Raw genomic sequence first — 27,717 nt, forward strand, 5'->3', positions numbered from 1 at the left:
TGTTGCTCAACGCAGCGATCCAGAACACTGCCCCCATCCCTTATGGGAAATATGCAAATGCATGTAGAGTAGCTGCGGAGACACCATCACGTGTTTCTCAACGCAAGCAGTGAATAGCCAGGCCTTTCCCCGGGAAGGAACAACCACGGGAAGGGCAGCATCCAATAAAGGAAAACATCCAATACAGGAAAACCACCTATGCCAAGCATGGTATCCATCCACAGATGTTACCATGGATGTTTTGGTCTCCCCGAGGCCAATCATCTGTGCCTTTAAAGCCTTTTTACTAGGCACTGCTCCTAATAGCCAGATTCCTACTGCACACTGATGAGGGGCAAAAACCCCGAAACAGCTGTCTGTGGATGGATACCATGCTTGGCATTTCCTTTATTGGATGCTGCCCTTCCCGTGGTTGTTCCTTCCCGGGGAAAGGCCTGGCTATTCACTGCTTGCGTTGAGAAACACGTGATGGTGTCTCCGCAGCTACTCTACATGCATTTGCATATTTCCCATAAGGGATGGGGGCAGTGTTCTGGATCGCTGCGTTGAGAAACACGTGATGGTGTCTCCGCGGTGTTGGATGTTTTGGTCTCCCTGAGGCCAATCATCTGTGCCTTTACAATACATGCATGGAAAGCCCAACAAACAGGCTTTCCATGCATGTGTTGTGACAGTTAACTTTGTGAGCTATAAATTTGCCATACCATTTAACCTGTGCTATAACAATTTATTTTTTGCAAACAAAAATAGCTTTTAGTGTGCAAAAGTAGCCCCCTTCCCAAAGAAAAAAAAAAAAAAAAAGGTATTTACTAGTGATGAGCAAATATACTCGTTACTCGAGATTTCCCGGGCATGCTCGGGTGTATTTTTTAGTGCTCGGAGATTTTCATCGCCTCTGCTGAATGATTTACAGCTATTAGCCAGGCTGAGTACATGTGGGGGTTGCCTGGTTGCTAGGGAATCCCCACATCTAATCAAGCAGGCTAGTAGCTGTAAATCATCCAGCTGCGGCGAAAAAAAACAACTAAATCTCCGAGCACTAAAAAAAAAATACTCGGGAGGACCCCCGAGCGCGCTTGAGAAATCTCGAGTAACGAGTATATTCGCTCATTACTAGTACTTACATAAATCTGGTATTAGCTCACTATTAAAACCTTGCATGTATTGGTGGATGTTGAGCTCTGAAGGGCATCACCCACCTATATGTACTACACACACAGCCAAAGGAAACAATACAAAAATAATAGGGCCGACACTCCTTTCCTATACACATATCAATATCACATGTCAACATTTTCCAAACATTAAAACAAAAAAAAAAAAAAAAAAAAAAAAAAAAACACTGAAACATCCAGATTTCAAAAGAAATCATTTATTCACACATTAGCAATAAAAGTGGCCCCAGACTACATAAGCAATGCTTTATTACTATTAGCAATCCTCAATGAATAAAATTCTTCAGTGGCTGATATATAAGCTGCCGTTTTCATATTACCAGGCAGACAAATACACAGCGTAAAGAGAAAAGTTGAACATCAATACCTTCCTATATTGACCTACACATTTTACCACTGAAGCAGGTTACTCCAAAGTTGCTGATTCTTACTGTGCTAAAAAAGCAGAAATGGCAGTTTTTTTTTTTTTGTTATTTCTTGCGTATATCTGACAGTGTTTCATAAAGATTCAGACTTAAATTAATTATTAATCAGTATAAAAACCATTTTATGTGTCAATCTAAAAAAGCGCAAACCTAACATTATGATAGATTTTCTATATAAGGGTAACTTCTATAAGGAATGGAAAGTGGCAAAATGTACATAAAGGCGACTTCGCTTACGTTTCATATTGTTATTTTGTATAGAATGGGGTCAATAAGGTAGACATGGATTAAGATAGAGCACATAGCGCCTTCCGCTCCTGTCGGCTTTTCCTGGCTTTACTTGATGGAGCTGAAGACTGACTATAGGCTCACACTGTCATCTGTGAACAGACAAGCTGGGGGAATGCTTTACACTGTGGCATCACATATAATATAAAGGCATCAGACAATAATATGAAATGTGAATGCTTCTACACTTAAATATTTACAAATACATAGATGCACGTGTTAAATAATACTGCAAAAACTATGCAAAATGTACAAGCAGGCTTGTGCGAGATTAACCTTTAGAATAACCCTGCAGTGCATCCCGTCGTGACTTTGGAGGTCCTACAAAGAGGCCCCTTTCTGAAGATTTTAAAGGACCCATCCCTTGTCATAACTAGATTACTTTTTTTTAACTTGGTGTAAAAGCCACTATTCTCTGGAATAAGGTTTGTTTTTTGTTTTTTTTGGGAAGAAATTTGAGATATGGTCCTCTTTCCTGTATATAAATCTAGTCTTTTAACAAAATAGGAGTGGTCCTCCATTCTTCTGTAGATGTCTTCTTGAGGACCAAGCACAGTTGTCTAAAAATGCTAGATTTAAATATATGGAAGAGGGCGCCATGTGGCAGGAATAGGCGCAGGAGCAAAAAAAATAAATAAATAGACTGCTTCGGAAGAAAAGAGTTGTTTACACCAAGCAAAAAATTACATAATTATGGCAAGTGATGGGTGGGCTAAACCTCACAGCCTTTGGCATCCTGTATACTAATGCGGCACCATTGTAAAGTGTGCCGTTATACAAGCACAAATGCCACTGCTGCAGCAAATATGACAGCACCTAGACACCGGCGTCGTTATTAGCCAACAGCATGTAAAAGTTTACGTGGAGGAAGACGGGACTCAGGTTTCAGCTGCAACATACTTTACAGAGGTAATGAATGTATCTTTCGGCAGGTTATCTATGGCGGTAGAGGTTCCAGGATTATTATTCCAACAATATACTGGATCTCCAGCACCAGTACCTTACACATTGGGAGGCGAGAGGCACTGATCGCTCATGAATTCTGAAAGGCAGAATTTGATGCAACACCTCTTTCCCCTGGCCATGAGCAGCACCGGAGAACTCCCCTGTAAAAACACATATGCCCATGTATTCTGAAAGCTGCAATACGATTCCTATTCAGTGTTAATTACAAATCCATCTACTACTGTTTCCTTGGAATTCAGACAGCAGAAAGTCAGATATGTGCAGACCTCCAAATATTGCATATGTGATTTGTAATCCTAATTCATATGAACCTCCACCCACAGTAAAGGCATCTTGTTCTCGCCAGACAAACCCTATTTACAGTATATACAGTGAGAAGAGTTACTAGATTTTTAGTCCATCAACGACAGCCAACAAAAGCTTCGTTGTATCTTGCCAGCGACTTCCTGTTCATTGAATTACGCTTTGAATCACTGTTCTTGAATATTGGAGAACTTAAAAACTCAGTATCTGTGAAGGGATCACCTCTTCTAAGCTTCCTAGAAAATAAAGGACATTGTGAAAATGGCTATTCAGGAGGCAGAAACAGATTAATCTGCATTTGACAAACTCACTGAGAGAATGATCCTGAAATAGTGCATTAAGATAGAGTAAAATCAGAAATCCACTATTGACAGGTCATATTGAAGCGTATATGTGGCATCTTTATTACAAAATTATTTTTTTTTTTAATATAAACATGTTCTAAGAAGATGTTTCTAGAATTATTGCAGGTGTCCACATGGGGAAAGCAACCTTTGAACTCACTTGTTGAGACTTGGCTCGGCATAACTGACTGTAACTGTACATCTCCGCCTCCTCCTCATGCAACCGGCAGATATTTTCCTGTCATCAGAAAACGGGAAGGAGTGTTTCTTAAAGTCGGCACTTCCAGAGCTTGCAGACAGATTTGTCACATCTGCCAGGCTAAATCGAGGAGCTGCAGAAGTTCCTTCTAGTTCACCTGAAATGAGATGGGTAGAATGGCCCGAGTCACACAACAACCCACATTAAATGTCTTAGGAGTGCATCACTAGTTTCCAGAACAGTGTATTTGAGAACCATTAGCCATGTAGCAAACAGTCGCAGACTAGGCAGCTATCCCAAACACTTCTGTGGTTGGAAGAGTGAAGACTAGTGATGAGTGAACGTGCTCAGATACGGTATTATCTAACTATGTTCCAGTCCCCACGCCTGCATGTGTTGCGGCTGCGAACAGCTGTGAGACATAGTCGCGGGGACTGGAACATTTTTTTTTTTTTGAGAATGCCAAAGTCACTTGGTTAGCACCCGAGCATACTCAGACCTACACCTTATCAGAGAATGGTCTACTCTTATCTTCAGCGGTCAACAGTCCGCTCCATTTCGATGTGTCATTTCAGTGCCTCATTCTTGGCAATGATGGGAACTCAGCAACAGGACAATCAGCAAGTTATCACCTATCCTTTGGATAAGTTATTAGAGATGGGCGAACCCGAACAGTACATTACGAATGCCGAACTTAACACCTACTGTTCGGGTACAGACACCGAACACGGACTTCACCAGGAAGTCAGTATTACTGTTCGGGTTCGGCTGCCCGAACACCCAGTGTTTGACAGCGCAGCAAACACTGCTTTTGATCGACAGTGAAATCATCCCCGCCAGCCAGAGAGCCGCGGTTCCCACACTGTCAAATGACAGCGTGAGTGCTCAGCCTCGGATGTGATCGGAGGTATAAATTTTACCTCCGGTCACTGGTGTCAGTGGATGGGACTACAGCTTCCATCATCCAACACCTGCTGACGCTAATAACAGCGAGAGCAGGAGAGACTGATGGAGTAATCATTAGACGCTCCTACGCTATAAAAAATTAAAAACACACCACACACGCAATGCAGGGGTTCCCTTGTATTTTTGGTAGCCAGACAGGCAAAACTCACAGCTCAGCTGTCAGCAAGTCTTTTTTCAAAATCAAGAATAGAGGGGTCCCCACTATGTTTTTGTAATTATTTAAATAAAAAAATTAAAATACGGTGTGCGGTCCCCCCCATTTTTAACAACCAGCCTTGCTAAAGCAGACAGCTGGGGGCTGGTATTTTCAGGCTGGTAAGGTGACATGGACTTTCCATGAGGTAGAATTGTAGTTCTAAAGATGACTCATACAGGGAAAAGAGACGATGCTTCTACACAGAGCTTATAAGGATTCAGTTGGTCAGTTTTAATTACGTGATGTCAGACGAATTGGAAAGCAAAATAATTAACCGGGTAGAAGGGCTAAATTAGCTATTATAAGTACACAGTGCTAAACAAGATGAGGTTTTCAATATACGAAGAGGATAAAAATTTTGATGGGAGTGCATTTTTAAAGAAGTTGTCCTCGAACAAACTCTTCTCAATCTCTGGGTTTCCCCCTTTTTAAAATAACACCTATACTCACCTTCTTCTGGGTTGTCAATGGCTCTCACAGGGATTGTGTGACATTAGGTCACGCGACCCTTGCAAGCCAATAAACGATTGCTTCACTCTTGTTCGACAAATCACATACATCTGGAGGAAATGAGAGCTACTGCTGTGTGACAGCGTTCCACGATCGCTGGGAAGAGTCAGTGTCAACTCTGCAGGAACGACACTGGCACTGGAGGAGAGTATAGGTGTTACTTTACCAGGGGAAAACATAGGGATTGAGAAGAGTTTGTCCGAGTAGTGGACAAACCGTTTAACCACAGAACCATACAAATGTGTATACTGAAATGATACAAAACAATTGTAAATGCCTACACATATTCTTGTCTGTAGAATGCACCAGGTTCTCCTGTGCACTCTGGCCATCCTTGCTTAGCTTGGAGTTTTCTTCTGTCTTTATCACTCTTGGTAAGGAGACCATCTGTCGTCTTCTTTCTGTGGCGTCATCTGCAGGTTTGGCATCAGTCTCCACCGTACCTTTCGTACTACTTCTAGCTTTTTTCTTTCGTCTCGAGACATCTGCAATCACTTAACATTGACAGTACATGTAATGATCACAGAATAAGCATGTTCTGAACTCAGTGCAATAAAAAAAAAAAATACAAGTAACTGACGGTGTCCAACTATTGCAGTTTTAATCAACTATTGCAGAAATTTAGGCTAAGCAACTTTACATACCAGAAAGGTGGGAGAAAAACAAAACTGGCCTTAAAAATAAATTATAGCGTTAAGTCCTCAACAAGTGTAAAAACCTTAGCAGGATGTACAGGGACAGTGGGGACTCAGTAAACTACTTAATCTTACCATACCAGAAGCCTCTTTTCAAGTGAAGTCTACAGTGTTGTATGGAGAACTAGACCCTATGGTCTCCTAACATGCCAATACAATTTCTATTTTACGGTACTATGACAGATTTACAAGAAACTACACAAACCTGGTTTAACCTGTTCACTGCATTTATTTTCAGTCTTCTCAGCACATGGTTGCTGAAGTTGTTTGTTTCTTTTGGACCTTGGTCTTATAGGAAGAGGTGCAGAATTTTGCTCCACATTGCGATTTTTTGCCTTGGCTTTAGTAGGTACGTACAAGCTATCATTTAGCTCATCACTGCTACTACTGCTGCTTTTAACGGACTGGTCATAGTCTGGCTTTTCATAGTCTAGCTCTTCCTTCTCTGGCTCTTCATTCTCTGGAGGGTGACTGCTCAGCTTGAATTGCCTAAATGGACTGACGTGTACACTTTCCTCACAAGCAAAATCATAAGCGTCGCCAGAATTTAAAGACGAGTTCATTTTGTCTTTGGGGACAATTTGCTTGCTTGCACCCCTGTCTCGACTCTTTGACCTAGCTCTTGGCTTTGGCTTTTCCCAAGGTTTTTTCAGTGGAACAGGACCTTGACTGTCTGCTTTGCCTTTGATTACTTTTTCCCTTCCAGTGCGAGACTCCGTTTTCCCTTTAAGAGGCTGAGATTGCTTTGGTTTGGGATCCGGGGTTGAACTTGATATCTGGCAATGGTTTGTGAATGGAAGAAATTCTTCTTTTGATGGGCTTTGGAAGGGGGACATAACCATGACTTCATCATTACAGCATTTTTCAACAGGAAGGATTACTTCTGCAGAAACATCACACTTGGAATTAAGGTTTTGCTCTTCTATTGACTTGACCATGGGACATGCCTCTATGCAAACATTTATGCTAGAGACGCGACGTCTTATTGACACGTTTTTAAAAAAACTATTTTGAGTTTCCAAATCCGTTTTCTCAGGATCAGACTTCGGTTTACTTGAGATACATTTCAATGCTGATAAATATAGAAAAAAAAAAAAAAAAAAAAAAAAGTATGTTTTACTGAAATTTCTCTAGTCCATATGAATGCAGAAGGTGACAAACTGAAGAAAATATATATTGGAACAAGACTAAGTACTATACCACAGTGCCAAAGTATGCAAACGTCCACTTAAAGAGAGCATGTCAACAATTAAAGGGAACTGCTTATGTTCTATAAAAAAAAAAAAAAAAGCTATTAACCTGCAGATATGGGTCAATAGCGTTCTGAAGCTGCCTGGCACAGGGCACTGCTACCAGGAGAAAATGAACTTTATTCATGCACTGATAATGCTCCCTTTCATGTAAAATTAGCTCTGGAAACAGATTCTCAGGGAGATCTAATGTCCGGCCCATAGATCTTAACAGCTCATTTACATATTTTTTAAAAAGTGGATTACTCGCATATTTAAAAAAAACAAACAAAACATGGATTTCTCAGGAATATCAAAGTATAATTTTTTTTAGAAATTTCTAGGACCTACATGCCCATGTAGACAGTTTAGGAGGATTGATCCCACTAACAGATTGAGAAAGTTGAGCTGAGAAAGCTGCTGCCACCGCCCAACCAGGCTCTCAATGTACAAAGTCCATAGACAGCGAGGTGCTTAGTTGCTGGATTTGTCAGCAGTGTTACTCAGTGATAAACCCCTCACTGTAAGTAAACAACAGCAGGCACTTTGACAAATGACACATCCCTGAATTCTGTGTTTCAGCCTCTATTTCTTGCGGTTATCAGATTGCGCAGCAAAAATTTGCTGACAGATTCCCTTTTAAAGAAGCCAGATGAGTCTAGTTGGCACGTCTCTGCAAATCACATAAATGCAGTCTTAACACCACCCATCCCCAAGGGGAATCATGACCATGTGCACATCGCACCGTCACGACTCAACAGTGTGTAGTCAGAGTGACTGAATTTATCATGTAGCAGTTTCTATATTTGGGTGGGAAGTGATTGGATAAAACATATTAAACAGTTTCAAACCTTTAGATTTCTGGTTTCCCGAAGTCACTTTCTCAGAAGATTCTAGTTGGTGACTTCTTCTGCCAGGTCTTGATGCTCTTTCCAACAACTGGCAAAAATTCCTCTGTGTGTCTGAGGCTGGCTCCCCAGTCTGTGGCCTGCGACAGATAAAGCAAAAGAAATACCTGTGACCGGAATGGGGCAATATGCCAGCAGGAAAGTGGCAACCAAATCAGTGCCACCAATTTCTTAAATGTGGCAACTGCTTTAACTTTGTGACCAAAGCATATTTTTTGCAATCTGACGTGTCACTATGTGGCAATAACTCTGGAATGTGATTTTGAGACTATTTTAACCCCTTCATGACCCAGCCCATTTTGACCTTAATGACCTGGCCATTTTTTGCAATTCTGACCAGTGTCCCTTTATGAGGTAATAACTCAGCAACGCTTCAACGGATCCTAGCGATTCTGAGATTGTTTTTTCGTGACATATTGGGCTTCATGATAGTGGTAAATTTAGGTAGATAATTTCTGCGTTTATTTGTGAAAAAAAATGGAAATTTGGCGAAAATTTTGAAAATTTCGCAATTTTCACATTTTGAATTGTTATTCTGTTAAACCAGAGAGTTATGTGACACAAAATAGTTAATAAATAACATTTCCCACAAGTCTACTTTACATCAGCACAATTTTGGAAACATTTTTTTTTGCTAGGATGTTATAAGGGTTAAAATTTGACCAGTGATTTCTCATTTTTACAACAAAATTTACAAAACCATTTTTTTTTAGGGACCACCTCGCATTTGAAGTCAGTTTGAAGGGTCTATATGGCTGAAAATACCCAAAAGTGACACAATTCTAAAAACTGCACCCCTCAAGGTGCTCAAAACCACATTCAAGAAGTTTATTAACCCTTCAGGTGCTTCACAGCAGCAGAAGCAACACGGAAGGAAAAAATGAACATTTAACTTTTTAGTCACAAAAATGATATTTTAGCAACAATTTTGTTATTTTCCCAAGGGTAAAAGGAGAAACTGGACCACGAAAGTTGTTGTCCAATTTGTCCTGAGTACGCTGATACCTCATATGTGGGGGTAAACCATTGATTGGGCGCACGGCAGGGCTCGGAAGGGAAGGAGCGCCATTTGACTTTTTGAATGAAAAATTGGCTCCAATCTTTAGCGGACACGTCGCGTTTGGAGAGCCCCCGTGTGCCTAAACATTGGAGCTCCCCCACAAGTGACCCCATTTTGGAAACTAGACGCCCCAAGGAACTTATCCAGATGCATAGTGAGCACTTTAAACCCCCAGGTGCTTCACAAATTGATCCGTAAAAATGAAAAAGTACTTTTTTTTTTTCACAAAAAAATTTTTAGCCTCAATTTTTTGATTTTCACATGGGCAACAGGATAAAATGGATCCTAAAATTTGTTGGGCAATTTTTCCTGAGTACGCCGATACCTCATATGTGGGGGTAAACCACTGTTTGGGCGCTCGGCAAGGCTTGGAAGGGAAGGCGCGCCATTTGACTTTTTGAATGGAAAATTAGCTCCAATCGTTAGCGGACACCATGTCGCGTTTGGAGAGCCCCTGTGTGCCTAAACATTGGAGCTCCCCCACAAGGGACCACATTTTGGAAACTTAGACGCCCCAAGGAACTTATCTAGATGCATAATGAGCACTTTATACCCCCAGGTGCTTCACAGAAGTTTATAACGCAAAGCCGTGAAAATAATTCTTCTTTCCTCAAAAATGATTTTTTAGCCCGGAATTTTTTATTTTCCCAAGGGTAACAGGAGAAATTGGACCCCAAATCTTGGTGTCCAGTTTGTCCTGAGTACGCTGATACCCCATATGTGGGGGTAAACCACTGTTTGGGTGCACGGCAGGGCTCGGAAGGGAAGGCACGCCATTTGGCTTTTTGAATGGAAAATTAGCTCTAATCATTAGCGGACACCATATCGCGTTTGGAGAGCCCCTGTGTGCCTAAACATTGGAGCTCCCCCACAAGTGACCCCATTTTGGAAACTAGGCCTCCCAAGGAACTAATCTAGATGTGTGGTGAGCACTTTGAACCCCCAAGTGCTTCACAGAAGTTTATAACGCAGAGCCATGAAAATAAAAAATAATTTTTCTTTTCTCAAAAATGATTTTTTAGCCCACAATTTTTTATTTTCCCAAGGGTAACAGGACACATTTGACCCCAAAAGTTGTTGTCCAGTTTCTCCTGAGTACGCTGATACCCCATATGTGGGGGTAAACCACTGTTTGGGCACATGCTGGGGCTCGGAAGGGAAGTAGTGACGTTTTGAAATGCAGACTTTGATGGAATGCTCTGCGGGCGTCACGTTGCATTTGCAGAGCCCCTGATGTGCCTAATCAGTAGAAACCCCCCACAAGTGACCCCATTTTGGAAACTAGAGCCCCAAAGGAACTTATCTAGATGTGTGGTGAGCACTTTGAACCCCCAAGTGCTTCACAGAAGTTTATAACGCAGAGCCGTGAAAATAAAAAATCATTTTTCTTTCCTCAAAAATAAATTTTTAGCCCGCAATTTTTTATTTTCCCAAGGGTTACAGGAGAAATTTGACCCCAAAAGTTGTTGTCCAGTTTCTCCTAACTACGCTGGTACCCCATATGTGGGAGTAAACCACTGTTTGGGCACACGTCTGGGCTCGGAAGGGAGATAGCACCATTTGACTTTTTCAATGCAAGATTGGCTGGAATTAATGGTGGCGCCATGTGGCGTTTGGAGACCCCCTGATGTGCCTAAACAGTGGAAACCCCTCAATTCTAACTCAAACACTAACCCCAACACACCCCTAACCCTAATCCCAACCCTAACCACAACCCTAACAGCAACACACCCCTATCCCTAGTCTTAACCCTAATTCCAACCCTAACTCTAATTCCAACCCTAACCCTAAGGCTATGTGCCCACGTTGCGGATTTGTGTGCGGATTATTCGGCACCGTTTTGAAAAATCTGCAGGTAAAACGCACTGCGCTTTACCTACGGATTTACCGTGGATTTCCAGTGTTTTTTGTGTGGATTTCACCTGCGGATTCCTATTATGGAGCAGGTGTAAGACGCTGCGGAATCCGCACAAAGAATTGACATGCTGTGGAAAATACAACGCAGCGTTTCCGTGCTGTATTTTCCGCACCATGGGCACAGCGGATTTCGTTTTCCATAGGTTTACGTGGTACTGTAAACGTGATGGAAAACTGCTACGAATCCGCAGCGACCAATCCTCTGCGGATCCGCAGCCAAATCCACACCGTGTGCACATAGCCTAATTCTAACCCTAAGTGCAACCCTACCCCCAAGTGCAACCCTACCCCCAAGTGCAACCCTACCCCCAAGTGCAACCCTACCCCCAAGTGCAACCCTACCCCCAAGTGCAACCCTACCCCCAAGTGCAACCCTACCCCCAAGTGCAACCCTACCCCCAAGTGCAACCCTACCCCCAAGTGCAACCCTACCCCCAAGTGCAACCCTACCCCCAAGTGCAACCCTACCCCCAAGTGCAACCCTACCCCCAAGTGCAACCCTACCCCCAAGTGCAACCCTACCCCCAAGTGCAACCCTACCCCCAAGTGCAACCCTACCCCCAAGTGCAACCCTACCCCCAAGTGCAACCCTACCCCCAAGTGCAACCCTACCCCCAAGTGCAACCCTACCCCCAAGTGCAACCCTACCCCCAAGTGCAACCCTACCCCTAATGGAAAAACAAAAATAAATATATTTTCTGTATTTTATTATTGGCCCTACCTATGGGGGTGATAAAGGGGGGGGGGGGGATTGTTTACTATTTTTTTTTTATTTTGATCGCTGTGATAGAACTTATCACAGCGATCAAAATGTACAGGGAACGATTCTGCCGGCCGATTCGGCGGGCGCACTGCACATGCGCCCGCCATTTTCCAAGATGGCGGCGCCCATGCGAGAAGACGGAGGACACCGGGAGGGACACCAGGACTAGGTAAGTATGGGGGGGTGCGATCGGACAGCGGGGGGGGGCGGCGGAGGGGAGAACGGGGGAGAGACGGAGGGGAGAGGAAGGCGCTTAGGACAGGACGGAGGGGTAGGGAACACTGACGGCGGCTGCAGATCGCCGCCGCCAGTCGGTAGGGGGGCCAGATCGGATTCTCCAGCCATGGCCGATGCTATTGCAGCATCGGCCATGGCTGGATTGTAATATTTCACCAATTTTCATAGGTAAAATATTACAGATTGCTCTGATTGGCTGTTGAAAGTGAAACAGCCAATCAGAGCGATCGTAGCCACGGGGGCGAAGCCACCCCCCCTGGGCTGTAGCACCACTCCCCCTGTCCCTGCATGTCGGGTGAAATTGGAGTTAACCCTTTCACCCGGCCTGCAGGGACGCGATCCGGCCATGACGCATATGCTGCGTCACAGGTCGGGAAGGGGTTAAGAAAGTTTGCACTTCATGATAGAGAAACTACATGCTATAAAATACAAATCTTTATTAACTATTAAAATACTGTAGGAAAACAACAAACAGTGGCAAAACACATACAGAGGCTTAAAACATGTACCGTATATACTTGAGTATAAGCCGACCCGAGTATAAGCCGAGACCCCTAATTTTGACACAAAAAAACTGGGAAAACTTATTGACTCGAGTATAAGTCTAGGGTGGAAAATGCAGCAGCTACCGGTAAGTGTCAAAAATAAAAATAGGTACCAATAAAAGTAAAATTACCGTATTTTTCGGACTATAAGACACTCCGGACTATAAGACGCACCCAGGTTTTAGAGGTAGAAAATAGGGAAAAAAAATATTTGAAGCAAAAAAGGTGGTAAAATATTTAATAACAAACATACTATTATATATAATAACAACACATATAATAGTATGTTATTATGTTGGAAGCTGCGGGTAGAAGATGGAGCTGCGGGTGTCTGTAAATATAAGAATGGGGGCACAGGGCTTATATTTAAAGCACCACTCCAGCACTGAAAAATAACACTGGAGATCTGCTTTAAGAACCCATGGGAGAACTATAACTCCCAGCATGTCCTGCAGATTCTATGGCATGCTGGGAGTTATAGTTCACCACAGGAGTGGCAGAGTGCTTTATTGTGTGTTGTAGTGACTAACCTTTTAATTGTGGCAGCCAACCAGCTGTGGTGAGGTAAAATGCTGGAGCATCCCATGACACCACAGAGTGCTCCCTCTTGTTGCCTCTCCACAGCACAGGAGGAAGCTTGCGGATTGTAGTGTGGTGTCTGCAGGACCTGTGATGACATCAGAAGAGGGAGGGCTCTGTGTTGCCATGTGATGCTCCAGCCCGCCCTCTTCATGACATCACACAGGTCCTTGTGCTGGAGCACTCAGCATCCAGCACAGCCGGCAGGCAGGTATGCAGCGATCTTGTGTCCCCTCTGGCCCCTGCTGCTGCCTCCTCCACCAGACACACAGATCTCCCCAGCTGCTGCAGGAATCCAGCGCTGGGGAAACCATGTGTGTCCCTGTGAAGGAGTAATCATTTGCTGCTCCCTGCCTCAGCTGACAGGTGGGCGGGGAAGCAGCTAATGAATATTCACTGCATTTTAATGATCAGAACCATGTGGTTTCCCCAGGGCTGATTCCTGAAAGGGAACCTGTCACCACGTTTTTGGAAGATGGGATAAAAATAGCGTTAAATAGGGGCAGAGGTGGGCGTTACATTAGTGTGTTTGTTATGCGTTTATTACCCACCTAAGTTGCCGAAATACCTTTGCAAAGTCTCCGTTTTTGCCTGTCAATCAGGCTGGTCTGGTCAAAAGGGGAGTGTTGTCTTCCCCCAGATTTTGCGTAGTTTTCCGTTGGTGGCGTAGTGGTGTGCGCATGCCCAAGGTCCCGAATCCTCTGCCAGGGGATTTAAAAGAGCGCGCTGTTCGTTATTTCATTGGTGATCGGTGGGCGCGGCCATCTTCCTTTGGCCGCGCGTGCGCAGAAGCGGCGCTCTGCTGGCCGCGGCTTCAGGAAAATGGCCGCCGCGATATCCATCTGCGCACGCGCGGCATCCCGCGGCCATTTTCCTGAAGCCGCGGCCAGCAGAGCGCAGCTTCTGCGCACGCGCGGCCAAAGGAAGATGGCCGCGCCCACCGATCACCAATGAAATAACGAACAGCGCGCTCTTTTAAATCCCCTGGCAGAGGATTCGGGACCTTGGGCATGCGCACACCACTTCGCCACCAACAGAAAACTACGCAAAATCTGGGGGAAGACAACACGCCCTTTTGACCAGACCAGCCTGATTGACAGGCGAAAACGGAGACTTTGCAAAGGTATTTCGGCAACTTAGGTGGGTAATAAACGCATAACAAACACACTAATGTAACGCCCACCTCTGCCCCTATTTAACGCTATTTTTATCCCATCTTCCAAAAACGTGGTGACAGGTTCCCTTGAAGCCTGGCAGGGACATTTTTCTCCCTCCTGCCTCCCAGTGCAATCCCACTCGCTACTGCCCCCTCCCCACGTTACATCCCTACCATAAGACGCACCGACACTTTCCTCCCAAATTTGGAGTAAAAAAAAAGTGCGTCTTATGGTCAGAAAAATACGGTAATTGAGACATCAGTAGGTTAAGTGTTTTTGAATATCCATATTGAATCAGGAGCCCCATATAATGCTCCTTATAGTTCATGATGGGCCAAATAAGATACTTCATACAGTTCATGATGGGACCCATAAGATGCTCCATACAAAATACGCCCCATATAATGCTCCATAAAGTTTATGATGGGCCCCATAAGATGCTCCATATTAAAATATGCCCCATATAATGCTGCACGAAGGTTAATAATGGCCCCGTAAGATGCTCCATAGGAAATATGCCCCATATAATGCTCAGTAAAAGTAGGTTATTGCCCCATAAAATGCAGTTTATGCCGATAAAAAAAAAAAAAAAAAATTGCGCAATTGTCCGGTACTTGTAGCGTCTCCATTATTCGTGATCTGGGGTCGGGTGAGGGCTTATTTTTTGCACACCGAGCTGATAATTCTAAAAACCGCACCCCTTAAGGTGCTCAAAACCACATTGAAGTTTATTAACCCTTCAGGTGCTTCACAGGAAATAATGGAAAACGGAAAAAAAAAATAAAAAAAAAAATGAACATTTAACCTTTTCCCATAAAAATGTTACTTTAGCACCAATTTTTTAATTTTCACAAGGGTAACAGGAAAATCCACCATAAAAAGTTTTGTGCGATTTCTCCCGAGTATGCAAATACCCTTTATGTGGTGGAAAACTACTGTTTGGGTGCACGGCAGGGCTCAGATGAGAAGGAGCATTGTTTGAGTTTTGGAATGCAAAATTGGCTGGAATCGACAGCAGATGCCATGTCGCGTTTGGAGAGCCCCTGATGTGCCTTAACAGTGGAGGGGAAAAAAAACAAAAAAAAAAACACAAATTATCCCGTTTTGGAAACTAGACCCCCTTATCTAGATGTCTGGTGAGCATCTTGAACCCCCAGGTGCTTCACAGAAATGTATAACGTTGAGACGTGAAAATATAAACTATCAAATTTTTACGACATAAATGTTTTACCCCAAATTTTTTATTTTAACAAGGGTAACAGGATAAAATGGATGCCAAAATTTGTTGTGCAATTTTTCCAAAGTACGCAGGTACCTCAGATTTGTTGGAAACTGCTTGGGCGCATGCTTGGGCTGGAAAGGGAATGATTGCTATTTTGTCTGGAATAAGTTGCGGATACCATGTCACAATTGAAGAGCCCCTGACATGCCAAAACCCCCACCGTTGATCCCATTTTGTAAACTACTCCTCTCAAGGAATTCATATAGGGGAGTAGTGAGTTTTTTTTAACTCTCAGGCAATTCACAAACTTGGGATAAGTAAATAAAACATTTTTTTCCATTAAAATGTTGCTTTGACCCAAAGATTGCAATTTTCAAAAGGGATCATAGGAGAAAATGAACAATACAATTCGTTATGCAATTTCTCCTGAGCAAATTAATATCCCATATGTGATCAAAAACTACTTTGAGGCACAGTGCAAAGCTCAAAAGAGTAGAAGCGCCATATTACAGTGCAGATTTTACTGCACTGGTTTTGAGGGGCCACCTCTAGCTGAAGTTAATTTAGGGGTGCATTGATCATTTTGACACCACAGGGGGGGGGGGGGGGGGGGGGGGGGGGTGTCACAGAATTTTACACCATTGGTCAGTGAAGAAAAAATAATTACATTTTTACCACAAAAAGAAATTGCCGTAGCCCCAGATTTTACATTTTCACACTTGGAAATTGGTAAAAATGTTACAAAAATGTGTCACACAATTTCTGCTGAATGTGGCAATACCTCATATGTGGCTGTATAGTACTGCTTAGCCAAACAGAGAGACTCGGGAGGGACAGAGCGCTATTTGACTCGGAGAACACAGAGCCCCTAAATGCCACAAGATCAGAATCCCCACCCAAGTTATCCCATTTTGGAAATTACATCCCTTTGAGAATTTATCTACAGGGGTAGTGATGATTTTAACTCCATATGTGTTTTCCAGAAGCAAACAGCAGTGGATGTTGCCAAGTGAAGATTGCACACTTGCTGTTGCAGCGACCAATACATTGTAGTGCCCAGTACGTTATGGGCTGCTCATGCTTCTGGAGACATGCACCCGTGAATTAGACGAGCTCTCATCACTACAGAAATGCCAAACATGTGGTTTAGGTACACTGTGGGCTCAGAAGGTAGGGGGGGAGGTATTTGGATTTGGGAGTGCAGAATTCATTGGATTTCTTTTGGGGGGGGGGGGGGGGGGAGGAGTCAGCACTTTCACAGAGCCTTTGCACTACTAGTACCATGGAAGCCCTCTGTATTTCCATTAATTGATGATGGACCTGAGTGGGGACTTATTTTTTTTGTGGATTGAGTTGAAACTTTTATTCGGAACATTTTACATAACGTTTGGGATCAAATTTATCCTGCACTCTATGCTGAGCACTTACTTTGGGGGTCTCCATCTAAATCTTCAAGTGACATGATTCAGATGAAACCTCCCGAGGGATCCATTCACTATAATGAGGCAGCAGAGTTACACTGAACTTAGTCTGGCCTCTGTTCAGTGGTGTCCTTTTCAGAGGTGCACTAAACTGGGGGACCTTGCCTCTATGCAGGCCTAAAAAGTCTGACACCACTGGATCACAGGTCAGACAGTCTACAGTGCCACCATCTGTCTCATTACATGGAATCTTCAGAAGGGGTTTACATCCTAATCAGGTATTTCAGAGATTTACATGGAAACCCCGATGTAAATGCTCAGCATAAAGAGATCTTTGAGAGGCAGAACGAACAAATCAACATCAAGTGAAGAATTAGTTTTATTTATTTTTTACACAGTTCCTTGTGCGGTATAAGAGATTAGGCGACTTTATTCTTCGGGTGGTACGATTACAGCGATACCAGATTTATCTCAGGTTTTTCTGTTTGGCAGCTGTCACAATAAAAGATGATTTGACAAAAACAAGTTTTTGTGTCACCATATTTTGAGAGTTATAATTTTTCCATCTTTCAGCAGTCATGTGACAGCTTATTCTTTGCAGGACAAGTTGACGTTTTTATTGCACACATTTTCATGCACATGACATTTTCTGATCACTTTGTATTCCAATTTTTGGGAGGCAGCATGAACAAACAGCAATTTTTTTTTCTTTATTGCCATTTATTGTGTGTGATAAAATTAATAAGGCAGCTTTATTCTTAGGGTCGGTACGTTTACAGCAATACCACATTTATTTAGTTTATGTTTTGCAGCTTTTACATAACATTTTATAAAAAATATAAAAAAAAAAAAAGTTGTTTTTGCATCATTTTACTTAAAGGGCCACTGTCACCCCCTCCAGCCGTTATAAACTAAAAGAGCCACCTTGTGCAGCAGTAATGCTGCAGTCTAACAAGGTGGCTCTTTTAGTTTTTGATACATTTATTACCTCAAAAAAGCGTTTTAAAAATTGGCCACACATACCAGATATTGTACCAGGAGGCGGTCCAAAGCGTCCTGTATGAAGCTCCCAACTGCCGTCACTCTTCTCTTCAGGGGCGATGGTCGCCGCCCCCTGAGCGCTGTTATCTTCTGAAATCCGGCGCCTGCGCTGTGCGTGCCTGCCTGGGGCCTGCGCAGTGTTCATTGTCAGTGCGGACACACTGTTGCTGAATCCCCCGCCCCGCACTGTTATTCATTATGCACAGTGCGGGGCTGGGGTTCCTGGGCATGCGCACTGCATGACGCTCCCCAGCTCCGACGCTCCCCAGCTCCCCCGCCTTCCCAGGAACCCCAGCCCTGCACTGTGCATAATGAATAACAGTGCGGGGCGGGGGATTCAGCAACAGTGTGGCCGCACTGACAATGAACACTGCGCAGGCCCCAGGCAGGCACGCACAGCGCAGGCGCCGGATTTCAGAAGATAACAGCGCTCAGGGGGCGGCGACCATCGCCCCTGAAGAGAAGAGTGACGGCAGTTGGGAGCTTCATAGAGGACGATTCGGACCGCCTCCGGGTACAATATCTGGTATGTGTGGCCAATTTTTAAAATGCTTTTTTAAGGTAATAAATGAATCAAAAACTAAAAGAGCCACCTTCTTAGACTGCAACATTACTGCTGCACAAGGTGGCTGTTTTAGTTTATAACGGCTGGGGGGGGGGGGGTGATAGTGGCCCTTTAAAGCTATAACTTATTTTGCCACTGTTGGAGTTGTATGGCGGCTTGTTTTTTTGGGGACAAGATGATATTTTCATTGTTAACCTTTTTATTTAGATGTAACTTTTTGATAGCATTTTATTCTACTTATTGAATGCTGGATCCCCTGCGATGGGGGGAGGTGGGGGGCTTCGCAGGGGTGAGTACAGCAGTGGTCTCCCTCTGCTATCTTCTAAATTATGAGACCGCGCCGTTTGAGTTTTCAGTGCAAAATTGGCTGGAATTGAGACCGGAAACCATGTCGCGTTTGGTGAGCCCCTGATGTACCTAAACAGTGGAAACCCCTCAATTCTAACTCGAACCCTAACCATCACTACACCCCTAACCCGAACACACCCCTAACCCCAACCATAATCACACCCCTAACCCGAACACACCCCTAACTGACAAACCCCTAACCCTAATCCCAACCCTAACAGTAATCCAAACCCTAACCCCAACTCTAGCCTCAACGGGAAAATTGAAACAAATACATTTTTTTTATTTTATTATTTTTCTCTAACCAAGGGGTGATGAAGGGGGGGTTTGATTTACTATTTATAGCGGGTTTTCATATTGGGTTTTAATGTTTGGCAGCTGTCAGACGCTTTTTATTGCAAAAAATAATTTTGGCATCACCACATTTTGAGATCTATAATTTTTGCATATTTTGTTGCACAGAGTCATGTGAGGTCTTGTTTTTTGCAGAACGAGTTGACTTTTTATTGGCACCATTTTCGGGCACATGATATTTTTTGATCGCTTTTATTACGATTTTTGGGAGGCATAATGAACAAAAACCAGCAATTCATGAATTTCTTTTAGGGCGGGCGTTTATACCGCTCCATGTGTGGTAAAATTGATAGAGCAGTTTTATTCTTTGGGTCAGTACGATTACAGCGATACCTCATTTATATCATTTTTTTATGTTTTTGGCCCTTTGAACGCATAATTTTTTAAAAACTTTTTTACATTGTCCAGGGTGGGACATAACTGTATACAGTCAGATCGCTGATCTGACAGGCAGTGAAGGAGGCTTGCCGATGCCAGCTCTTAGCAGGCACAGAGAAGCCATCTTGGATCCTGCAGGGAGGAGACCCTCGGGGAGAGGGCGCAGGATGCATCGCTGACCGATTTTCCGACGTGCACAAAAAACGTTACAATGAACGTTCTCTGCACGACGGACTGCTATTTTACGATGGATCCAGTGCACGACGGATGAAACGGATGGCCATCCGTCACTGATACAAGTCTATGGGAAAATGCAGGATCCTGCAAATTTTTTTGTAGGATCCTGCATTCTAAAAAAAAAAAAAAAAAAAGACGGATTGTGACGGATCTGAAAAGACGGAAGTGTGAAAGAGGCCTAGTGTCAGAAAGGCGTTAAATACACTTTACCACCTGCTTGTTTTCCCTCAATCTCCACTCTGCCCCTCTTCTTTGATTTACAGCACTGGCTTCAAAGGGAGAAGGGTGGAATGGAAACCAAGCAGGGAGAAAGGTGTAACTAAATGTTTGGCCCTGTCATGGAGCACAGATTGGACCGCCTGCACTTGCTTTGAACAGTCATTCTGTGCAGATAGTCCCTTTAACCATCTAGATGCCGAATTCACCATTGACAACAAAATCTAAAAAGGTTAAACGGCAATGGTCGATGCATTTTAACCCGTCGGGGGATGCTAGTCTTTTAGATCTCAGGTCAGTAAAAAAAGAGTCTTACTAAGGGATTAAAAAAGCAGCTGCTGAAACAGATTGCTATGCTCTATTTATAACTCCCAGAAAACAGCCGTGATTAGGTGTTTATGCTCCCCAATTTCCTGTGGCCGGCTTCTGGTCACTGTTATACTTGTCTCAGCCAAGAAAGACTTAGATGAGAATAATCTTTTAAGAGGTTTGGTTGCCTCAAGCATAAAAAAATATATAAAAAAAAAAAATAAATGTAAACTCACAATGGTCCAGGAACCAGAAGAGGAGTGGTCGTTGTGCTTTTCACCGCTACACACGCTGGGGAACTTGACAGACTCTAAAATGACCAAAAGTTTATTACAAGTCAAATCCCTGTTTAAAAAAAAACAAAAACCATATGTTTAAATATAATAGCAGGTTCATTTTCAGCTATAAACCCCTTTTGATTTTTTGCTTGTGTGTGTTTTCCTTCCCTTCTTCCAAAAGCTGTAACTTTTTAATTTTTCTGTAAATAGTCATATGTCTTGGTTGTTTTGGGATGAGTTCTAGGAAAGAATGACACCATTCACTTTACCATACAACGTCATAAAAAGGCTGAAAAAAAACCTCCAAGTGAAAAGATGAGAAAAAAAAAAAAAAAAAAAAAAGAAGTCTAAATTCCACCATTGATTTCTCTAATCCCCACCACACCACAGGAGGTTGCCTACCCATCCTACTTAGGGACAGGAAACAAGAGGTTTAAAAAGCCCTCCCCCTCCATCTATCCTCAGTGCTTTTCCTGTCCCCAAGGGATAAAGAGGTTTCTTTCTGAGAATGCTGGGACTGGCGAACAGACCCTCTATTTAGGGTACCTTAAGCCTGGGTCGATCGTCCTGCACCTTCCTCCCAGCGCAGCTCCCACTCCGGAGCGTGACAGCACCATCCTCCTGCGTTAACAGCAATGCTGGATGGTGAGAGTGGCTGGGTGCATCTGGTAGATCCCCAGCCGGATAAATCATCTCCCCTCTCTTCGGTGAGATGCTGCTGCTGCGTCTCTTCCAGAGCTTCTCCAGCAGGCCTCGGCACGAATAGAAGTGTCGCGCCGAGTCGTGACGTCACTTCCAGGGTGGAATGCACCACTATTTTGGCAGGAAATTTTATATCTGGAAAGGTTCCCAAATTACAGGACCGGACATCAGAAGAGGGGAGATCTCATCCCATTGGATGAGGAAAAGCGCTAATCACGGTTTCCTGTATAAGAAGATCCTGACGGAAGACACCATAAAGGTAGGACTTAGGTTCTGATGATGGATGTGTGCTCCCTTAGAACTGTTTATGCAGAGCCTAGCACTAACTCTGGCCCCCTGGTAGGGGTAGGTCCCTTTGGTACAGGATCGGTCCTTCTGGATCCCACCCACCCCCTTTTCTTTCAAGGGAGACAAGGATCCTGCACCAAAGTCTAAGGAAAAATCTGCAAAATTGCTAGTATGCGACTTGCAGTAAAAAACTTCCATCCGCACACAAAAAGTCTCTATGCCAGCCGTGTATGGAGAAAACCAACTGAGAGAAAACCTTCTGTAATGAATGACATTCGAAGAATGGAGATCCAATCGTCCCAAGCCACATTCAGTCTTTCAGGGGGCTCCTCCGTGTCAAAAACAAGGAAATATGACCCGGAAGATAGCACTGACTCAGATGTGGAAATGTCCGTTCCCGAAGTATGGTTGGAGGAAAGCAAAGTTACTCCAAGTTACTACACCGAGCAAGATGATAATTTTCCTCTTGACACTGAGGAATTATTACTTGCTGTCAGAAATGCAATGGGGATAGAAGAAGAGAAAACGTCCCGCACAGCCCAGGATGAGATGTTCGGGGGCTCGAGAATGAAAACGGAAATGGTTTCCCATCCATGACAATGTTCAGAATTTAATTCTGGATGAATGGGAGTTCCCAAAAAGGAAGCTGAACAACCTAGGTGATCTGAAGGACCGTTTCCCTCTGGATGAAAACATTGCTAAGTGCTGGACAGAAATTCCTAAAGTAGATATTCAGGTGACCAAAAAAGATACCTTACCCTTTGAGGACTCCTCCCAACTTAAAAGATCCACTTGACCGCAAGATGGATAGTCTGTTGACGAAGTCTTGGGAGACATCGGCAGCCTCCTCAAGAAAGAATGTTGCATCCACTTGCGTCACGAGAGCCATGTTTCGTTAGTTACAACATATAGAGGATCATATGAAGGGAGGTACTCCTAGAGAAGATCTTCTGGCCTCGTTACCCCTCTTGCAGAAAGCAGCAGGATTCCTAGCGGATGCCTCTGTTAAATCTGTCCAATTTGCAGCAAGTGCTTCGGTTCTAACACCATGAGTAGAGCACTATGATTAAAGATGTGGTGTGGAGACATCCTATCTAAATCTAAGTTATGTTATATACCTTTCAGAGGGGAATACGTGTTTGGTCAAGCTATAGATGATTTGCTGGAGAAGCTGGTAGATAAAAAAGCATCTTCGAGAACCAAGACACATCAAAAAGAAGTCACTTCATCCCCCATAAACACAAAATCCTCAATATAGAGGAAAAGGTAAACTGGGACGTTGGAGCTACCCAAAAGGAGGGAGAAGTATATTCATAACCAAAATGTTCTGAAAGGCACTGACGCCAAAAAGGTAGGGGGCAGGATTTCAATCTTCTTCCCACAGTGGCGAGAAATAACATCAGACCGCAAAATTCTGGAATCAGTCAGGACTGGAATAAAAATTTAATTTTCCTCCTTCCCTCTGCAGAGACTAGAAACAACATCTCTTCCATCAACAAAGTTACAGAACGAGTCTTAGAAGCAGAACTACAAAGGCTGTTATCCTCCGCAGTAATCTCTCCTGTTACAGAAGTTTAATGGCAAAAGGCCATTACTCTCGTTTGTTCCTTATATTAAAAAAACAAAAACGGAACCTACTGAGTCATTATCAACTTGAAGCAACTAAATCAGCACATAGTATATCGAAGCTTCAAAACAGAATCCGTAAAATATAAATCTGGAAGGACTTTGTCATGACTACTAAAGATCTCCAAGATGCATACCATCACGCACCCATTCATCCAGACTACCAACGATATCTGAGGTTTGCAGTCACACAAAGTCAAAGGTGTGCCACTTCCAATTCTAAGTCATTCCCTTCGGCATCTCCTCGGCTCCACAAACATCATGGCGAAACACCAAGGTTACTTACCGTTTTTTTTTTTTTTTTCCAGAACCCATGACTCACATGACAGAGGGATCCGCCCAGCCAGGACAGGAAACCTACTGAAATGAAAGTAGGGCGGTATCTCTCCCCCACTTCATTTGGGTTAGAGAAAATGGGAGGACCTCCGGTTAGTTTACACACATAACCAACGCCATATTATATGAAAACACACCCCAAAAGGTGAGAATGGAGGGGGGGGGGCGATAGGAGAATATACGGGTGCTGTCATGTGTTCCGGAAAAAAAGGCTACCAGTAAGTAACTTTGGTATTTTCCCCCTTCACCCATGACAGCACACCTGAGAGATTTTTGGAGAAATGAAACACCTTAGGGCTCATTTCCACATGCGAGGCATACGTCCGTATCTCGCATGTGGAAACCAAGCTGTGGAGCCGGCACTCCAGAGCGGAGCGTGCGGCCGCATAGGAACACAGCTCCGCTCCAAAGTGCCGGCGCCAGAGCTTGGTTCCCACATGCGAGATACAGACGTGTGCCTCGCATGTGGAAATGAGCCCTTAGGGAGGGACTACAGCTTGCAGCACCCTTCTATCAAAGGTCAAGTCAGCAGAGGAGGACAGATTCAGTCTGTAGTGTTTAAAGAAAGTAGCTGGTGAGGACCAGGTAGCGACAATAAAGATCTGATCAATTGATACCCCTGCCTTTTCTGCCCAGGAGGTAGGTAGCTATGGTCCTAGTGGAGTGAGCCTTAATGCCTTCAGGAACCGGAGCACCACTCGCAGAGCAAGACAAACTAATGGCCTCCCTGATCCATCTGGCAATGGTACTCAGACACTGCATACACAATTCTCCTACCCTGAAAGGCCACGAATAGGGACTGGTCCTTTCTCCACTGACTGGTCATAGACATACACTCACCGGCCACTTTATTAGGTACACCATGCTAGTAACGGGTTGGACCCCCTTTTGCCTTCAGAACTGCCTCAATTCTTTGTGGCATAGATTCAACAAGGTGCTGGAAGCATTCCTCAGAGATTTTGGTCCATATTGACATGATGGCATCACACAGTTGCCGCAGATTTGTCGGCTGCACATCCCAAAGATGCTCCATACAAGGCAGGATGGATCCATGCTTTCATGTTGTTTACGCCAAATTCTGACCCTACCATCCGAATGTCGCAGCAGAAATCGAGACTCATCAGACCAAGCAACGTTTTTCCAATCTTCTACTGTCCAATTTCGATGAGCTTGTACAAATTGTAGCCTCAGTTTCCTGTTCTTAGCTGAAAGGAGTGGTACCCGGTGTGGTCTTCTGCTGCTGTAGCCCATCTGCCTCAAAGTTCGACGCACTGTGCGTTCAGAGATGCTCTTAGGCCTACCTTGGTTGTAACGGGTGGCGATTTGAGTCACTGTTGCCTTTCTATCAGCTCGAACCAGTCTGCCCATTCTCCTCTGACCTCTGGCATCAACAAGGCATTTCCGCCCACAGAACTGCCGCTCACTGGATTTTTTTTCTTTTTCGGACCATTCTCTGTAAACCCTAGAGATGGTTGTGCGTGAAAATCCCAGTAGATCAGCAGTTTCTGAAATACTCAGACCAGCCCTTCTGGCACCAACAACCATGCCACGTTCAAAGGCACTCAAATCACCTTTCTTCCCCATACTGATGCTCGGTTTGAACTGCAGGAGATTGTCTTGACCATGTCTACATGCCTAAATGCACTGAGTTGCCGCCATGTGATTGGCTGATTAGAAATTAAGTGTTAACAAGAATAAAATCAACAAACAGGTGCTGCGCTAGCAGGAGGAACTGTGACTAGGAATACATCTCAGTCACCTACCTCACTGTTATGAACTGATGTGTCCACTTGGGACAATGAGCTGCTGCAGACCGTCCTCTGCTATCTTGGAAGATCTGTGATTAGACAGTGCAGCCACGTAAACGATGCACTACCATCCGGGGAGCGTCCTCCCGTAGTGCTGAAAACCCCACCAGTCTCGCCGCTGTAGTGTCCGGCAGGCACTGGGGGTTTTCAGCACTACGGGAGGACGCTCCCCGGATGGTAGTGCATCGTTTACGTGGCTGCACTGTCTAATCACAGATCTTCCAAGATAGCAGAGGACGGTCTGCAGCAGCTCATTGTCCCAAGTGGACACATCAGTTCATAACAGTGAGGTAGGTGACTGAGATGTATTCCTAGTCACAGTTCCTCCTGCTAGCGCAGCACCTGTTTGTTGATTTTATTCTAATTTTAATATTGGTTGGCAGGGTTGCACACTACGTGCCAAGGTGCTTGCAGCTGAAGGTTCAGGCCAATACATAGCGCCAGTGTGTTACTTTACAGTGTTAAGTGTTAACAAGAAGTTGGACAGGTGTACCTAACAAAGTGGCCGGTGAGTGTATATTCTAACATGGACCTCCTCACGTCTAATATATGGATTTTTTCTTCCCCTGGATTTTTAGGGTCATTACAAAAAGGAGGGCAAAGTAATTTATTGGCTCCTATGGAACTTAAGAACCACTTTGGGGAGATATGCCGGGTCTGGCCTTAGAATAATTCTGTCGTCATACACCTGTATGTAGGGGGAGGGGGGGGGACATATGGACAGGGCTTGTATGTCGCTCACCCTGCGGGCTGATGTTAGGGCCACTAGCAACACCGTTTTAAGCGTGAGGAACTTCGCAGATAAATCCCATAAGGGCTCAAATGGATCCCTAGTTAGCACCTCTAAAACCAGGCTCAGGTCCCATGGAGCTTTGGACATAAAGGCTTCTTCCTTATAAGAAGGATCCACTGCGCTTCCCGCATCCTCCAACGCACTTCCCGCCTCCTCCGGTGCCCTTTCCCCCGGCACGCATCTCAGCCGGCTTTTTCGCCCAGGCCGTCGCCATCTTGGCCCCGGCGAACCCCCACTGATGTCACGCAGGCACACCCATTCCCAGCATGCCTCGCACAACGTCAGCAGAGCGCACCCGATAGCCAGACTCACTATGGAGCTGCGTACAGAAGGCAGAGGAGGGAGAGTGGCGTGGCGGATGCAGAAGCCTCCAGCCTCACTCAGCACGAGAATCTCCCTTCCTCACCACGTAAAGATATCCCTCAACTGGTAGCCCAACCAGGAAAATCTGACGAAGAGAATACCTTGAATTCAACCCCGTTTCTTCTGTAACAACGGATGCCAGCAAAAGGGGTTGGGGAGCAATTACATCGAGAGGTCTTTCAGGAAGCCTGGCCCAAAACATGGACTCCGATCTTCAAATTTCAGGGAATTAAGAGCTGTAGAGGAAGCCCCGAGAGCAGCAAATTCTATACTTCAAGGAACTCAAGTCTGAATTTACTCAGACAATATGACCACAGTGGCTCATCTACGTCATCAGGACAGCACAAGATGTGACAGGCTACAACAAGTCTCGGCAAGAGTTTTATTTTGGGCAGGACATCTCCTATCCTTGACGGCCCTTCATCTAAAGGGATATGAGAATATTGAGGCAGACTTCCTGAGCAGGATGGATCAAAATTCGGGGGAATGGAGCCTCAGTACAGACAGTCCAGAAGTATTTCAATTAGTAACTAGGAAATGGGGTCACCCAGATCACCATTTGCCAATTGGGGGGAAAAAAAAACAAAAAAAAAAAAAAAAAACACAAAAGGTAGATCATTATTTCTCTATAGGTCCAAACGAAACCCAATTAAGAGTGGATGCCTTTTCTCTCCCGTGGAACTTCAGTTTGGCCTATGCGTTCCCTCGAATTCTGTTATTACTAAGAACATTGCAGGTGGTCAGAATGGACAGGGTCAAAACCATTCTGATAGCTCCTCTCTCGCCAAACAGGAGCTGGTTTGGGGCTCAAACTTCTGAACTCAGTGGAGCCTCTCATACTTCCTCCAGACCAAGACCTACTAAATCAAGGTCCAATTTGTCAACCGGCTCCCCACAGCTTAAAGGGAATCTGTCACCCCAAAATTCGAGAATGAGCTGCGGCCACCGGCATCAGGGGCTTATCTACAGC

The 27,717-nt window shown here is 44.3% G+C and overlaps 1 protein-coding gene across 6 annotated transcripts in view; it reads right to left on the reverse strand.

Moving 5' to 3' along the window:
* Positions 1-1,356: 1,356 nt before the first annotated feature.
* SGO1 (shugoshin 1) overlaps positions 1,357-27,717 on the reverse strand; it is a 32,984-nt gene continuing 6,623 nt past the window's right edge. For all 6 annotated transcript variants that reach the window (XM_077268889.1, XM_077268893.1, XM_077268894.1 and 3 more), the window contains 6 exons: positions 20,790-20,863; positions 8,148-8,284; positions 6,273-7,139; positions 5,654-5,866; positions 3,662-3,857; positions 1,357-3,393 (listed from right to left, as the gene is read on the reverse strand). In XM_077268889.1, the coding sequence (XP_077125004.1) occupies positions 3,255-3,393; positions 3,662-3,857; positions 5,654-5,866; positions 6,273-7,139; positions 8,148-8,284; positions 20,790-20,863 (1,626 nt within the window). In that variant the 3' untranslated portion in view covers positions 1,357-3,254. The remainder of the gene's footprint in view (positions 3,394-3,661; positions 3,858-5,653; positions 5,867-6,272; positions 7,140-8,147; positions 8,285-20,789; positions 20,864-27,717) is intronic.

Source organism: Ranitomeya variabilis, chromosome 6, assembly GCF_051348905.1.
Source record: "Ranitomeya variabilis isolate aRanVar5 chromosome 6, aRanVar5.hap1, whole genome shotgun sequence".
Taxonomy (NCBI): Eukaryota; Metazoa; Chordata; class Amphibia; order Anura; family Dendrobatidae; genus Ranitomeya; species Ranitomeya variabilis.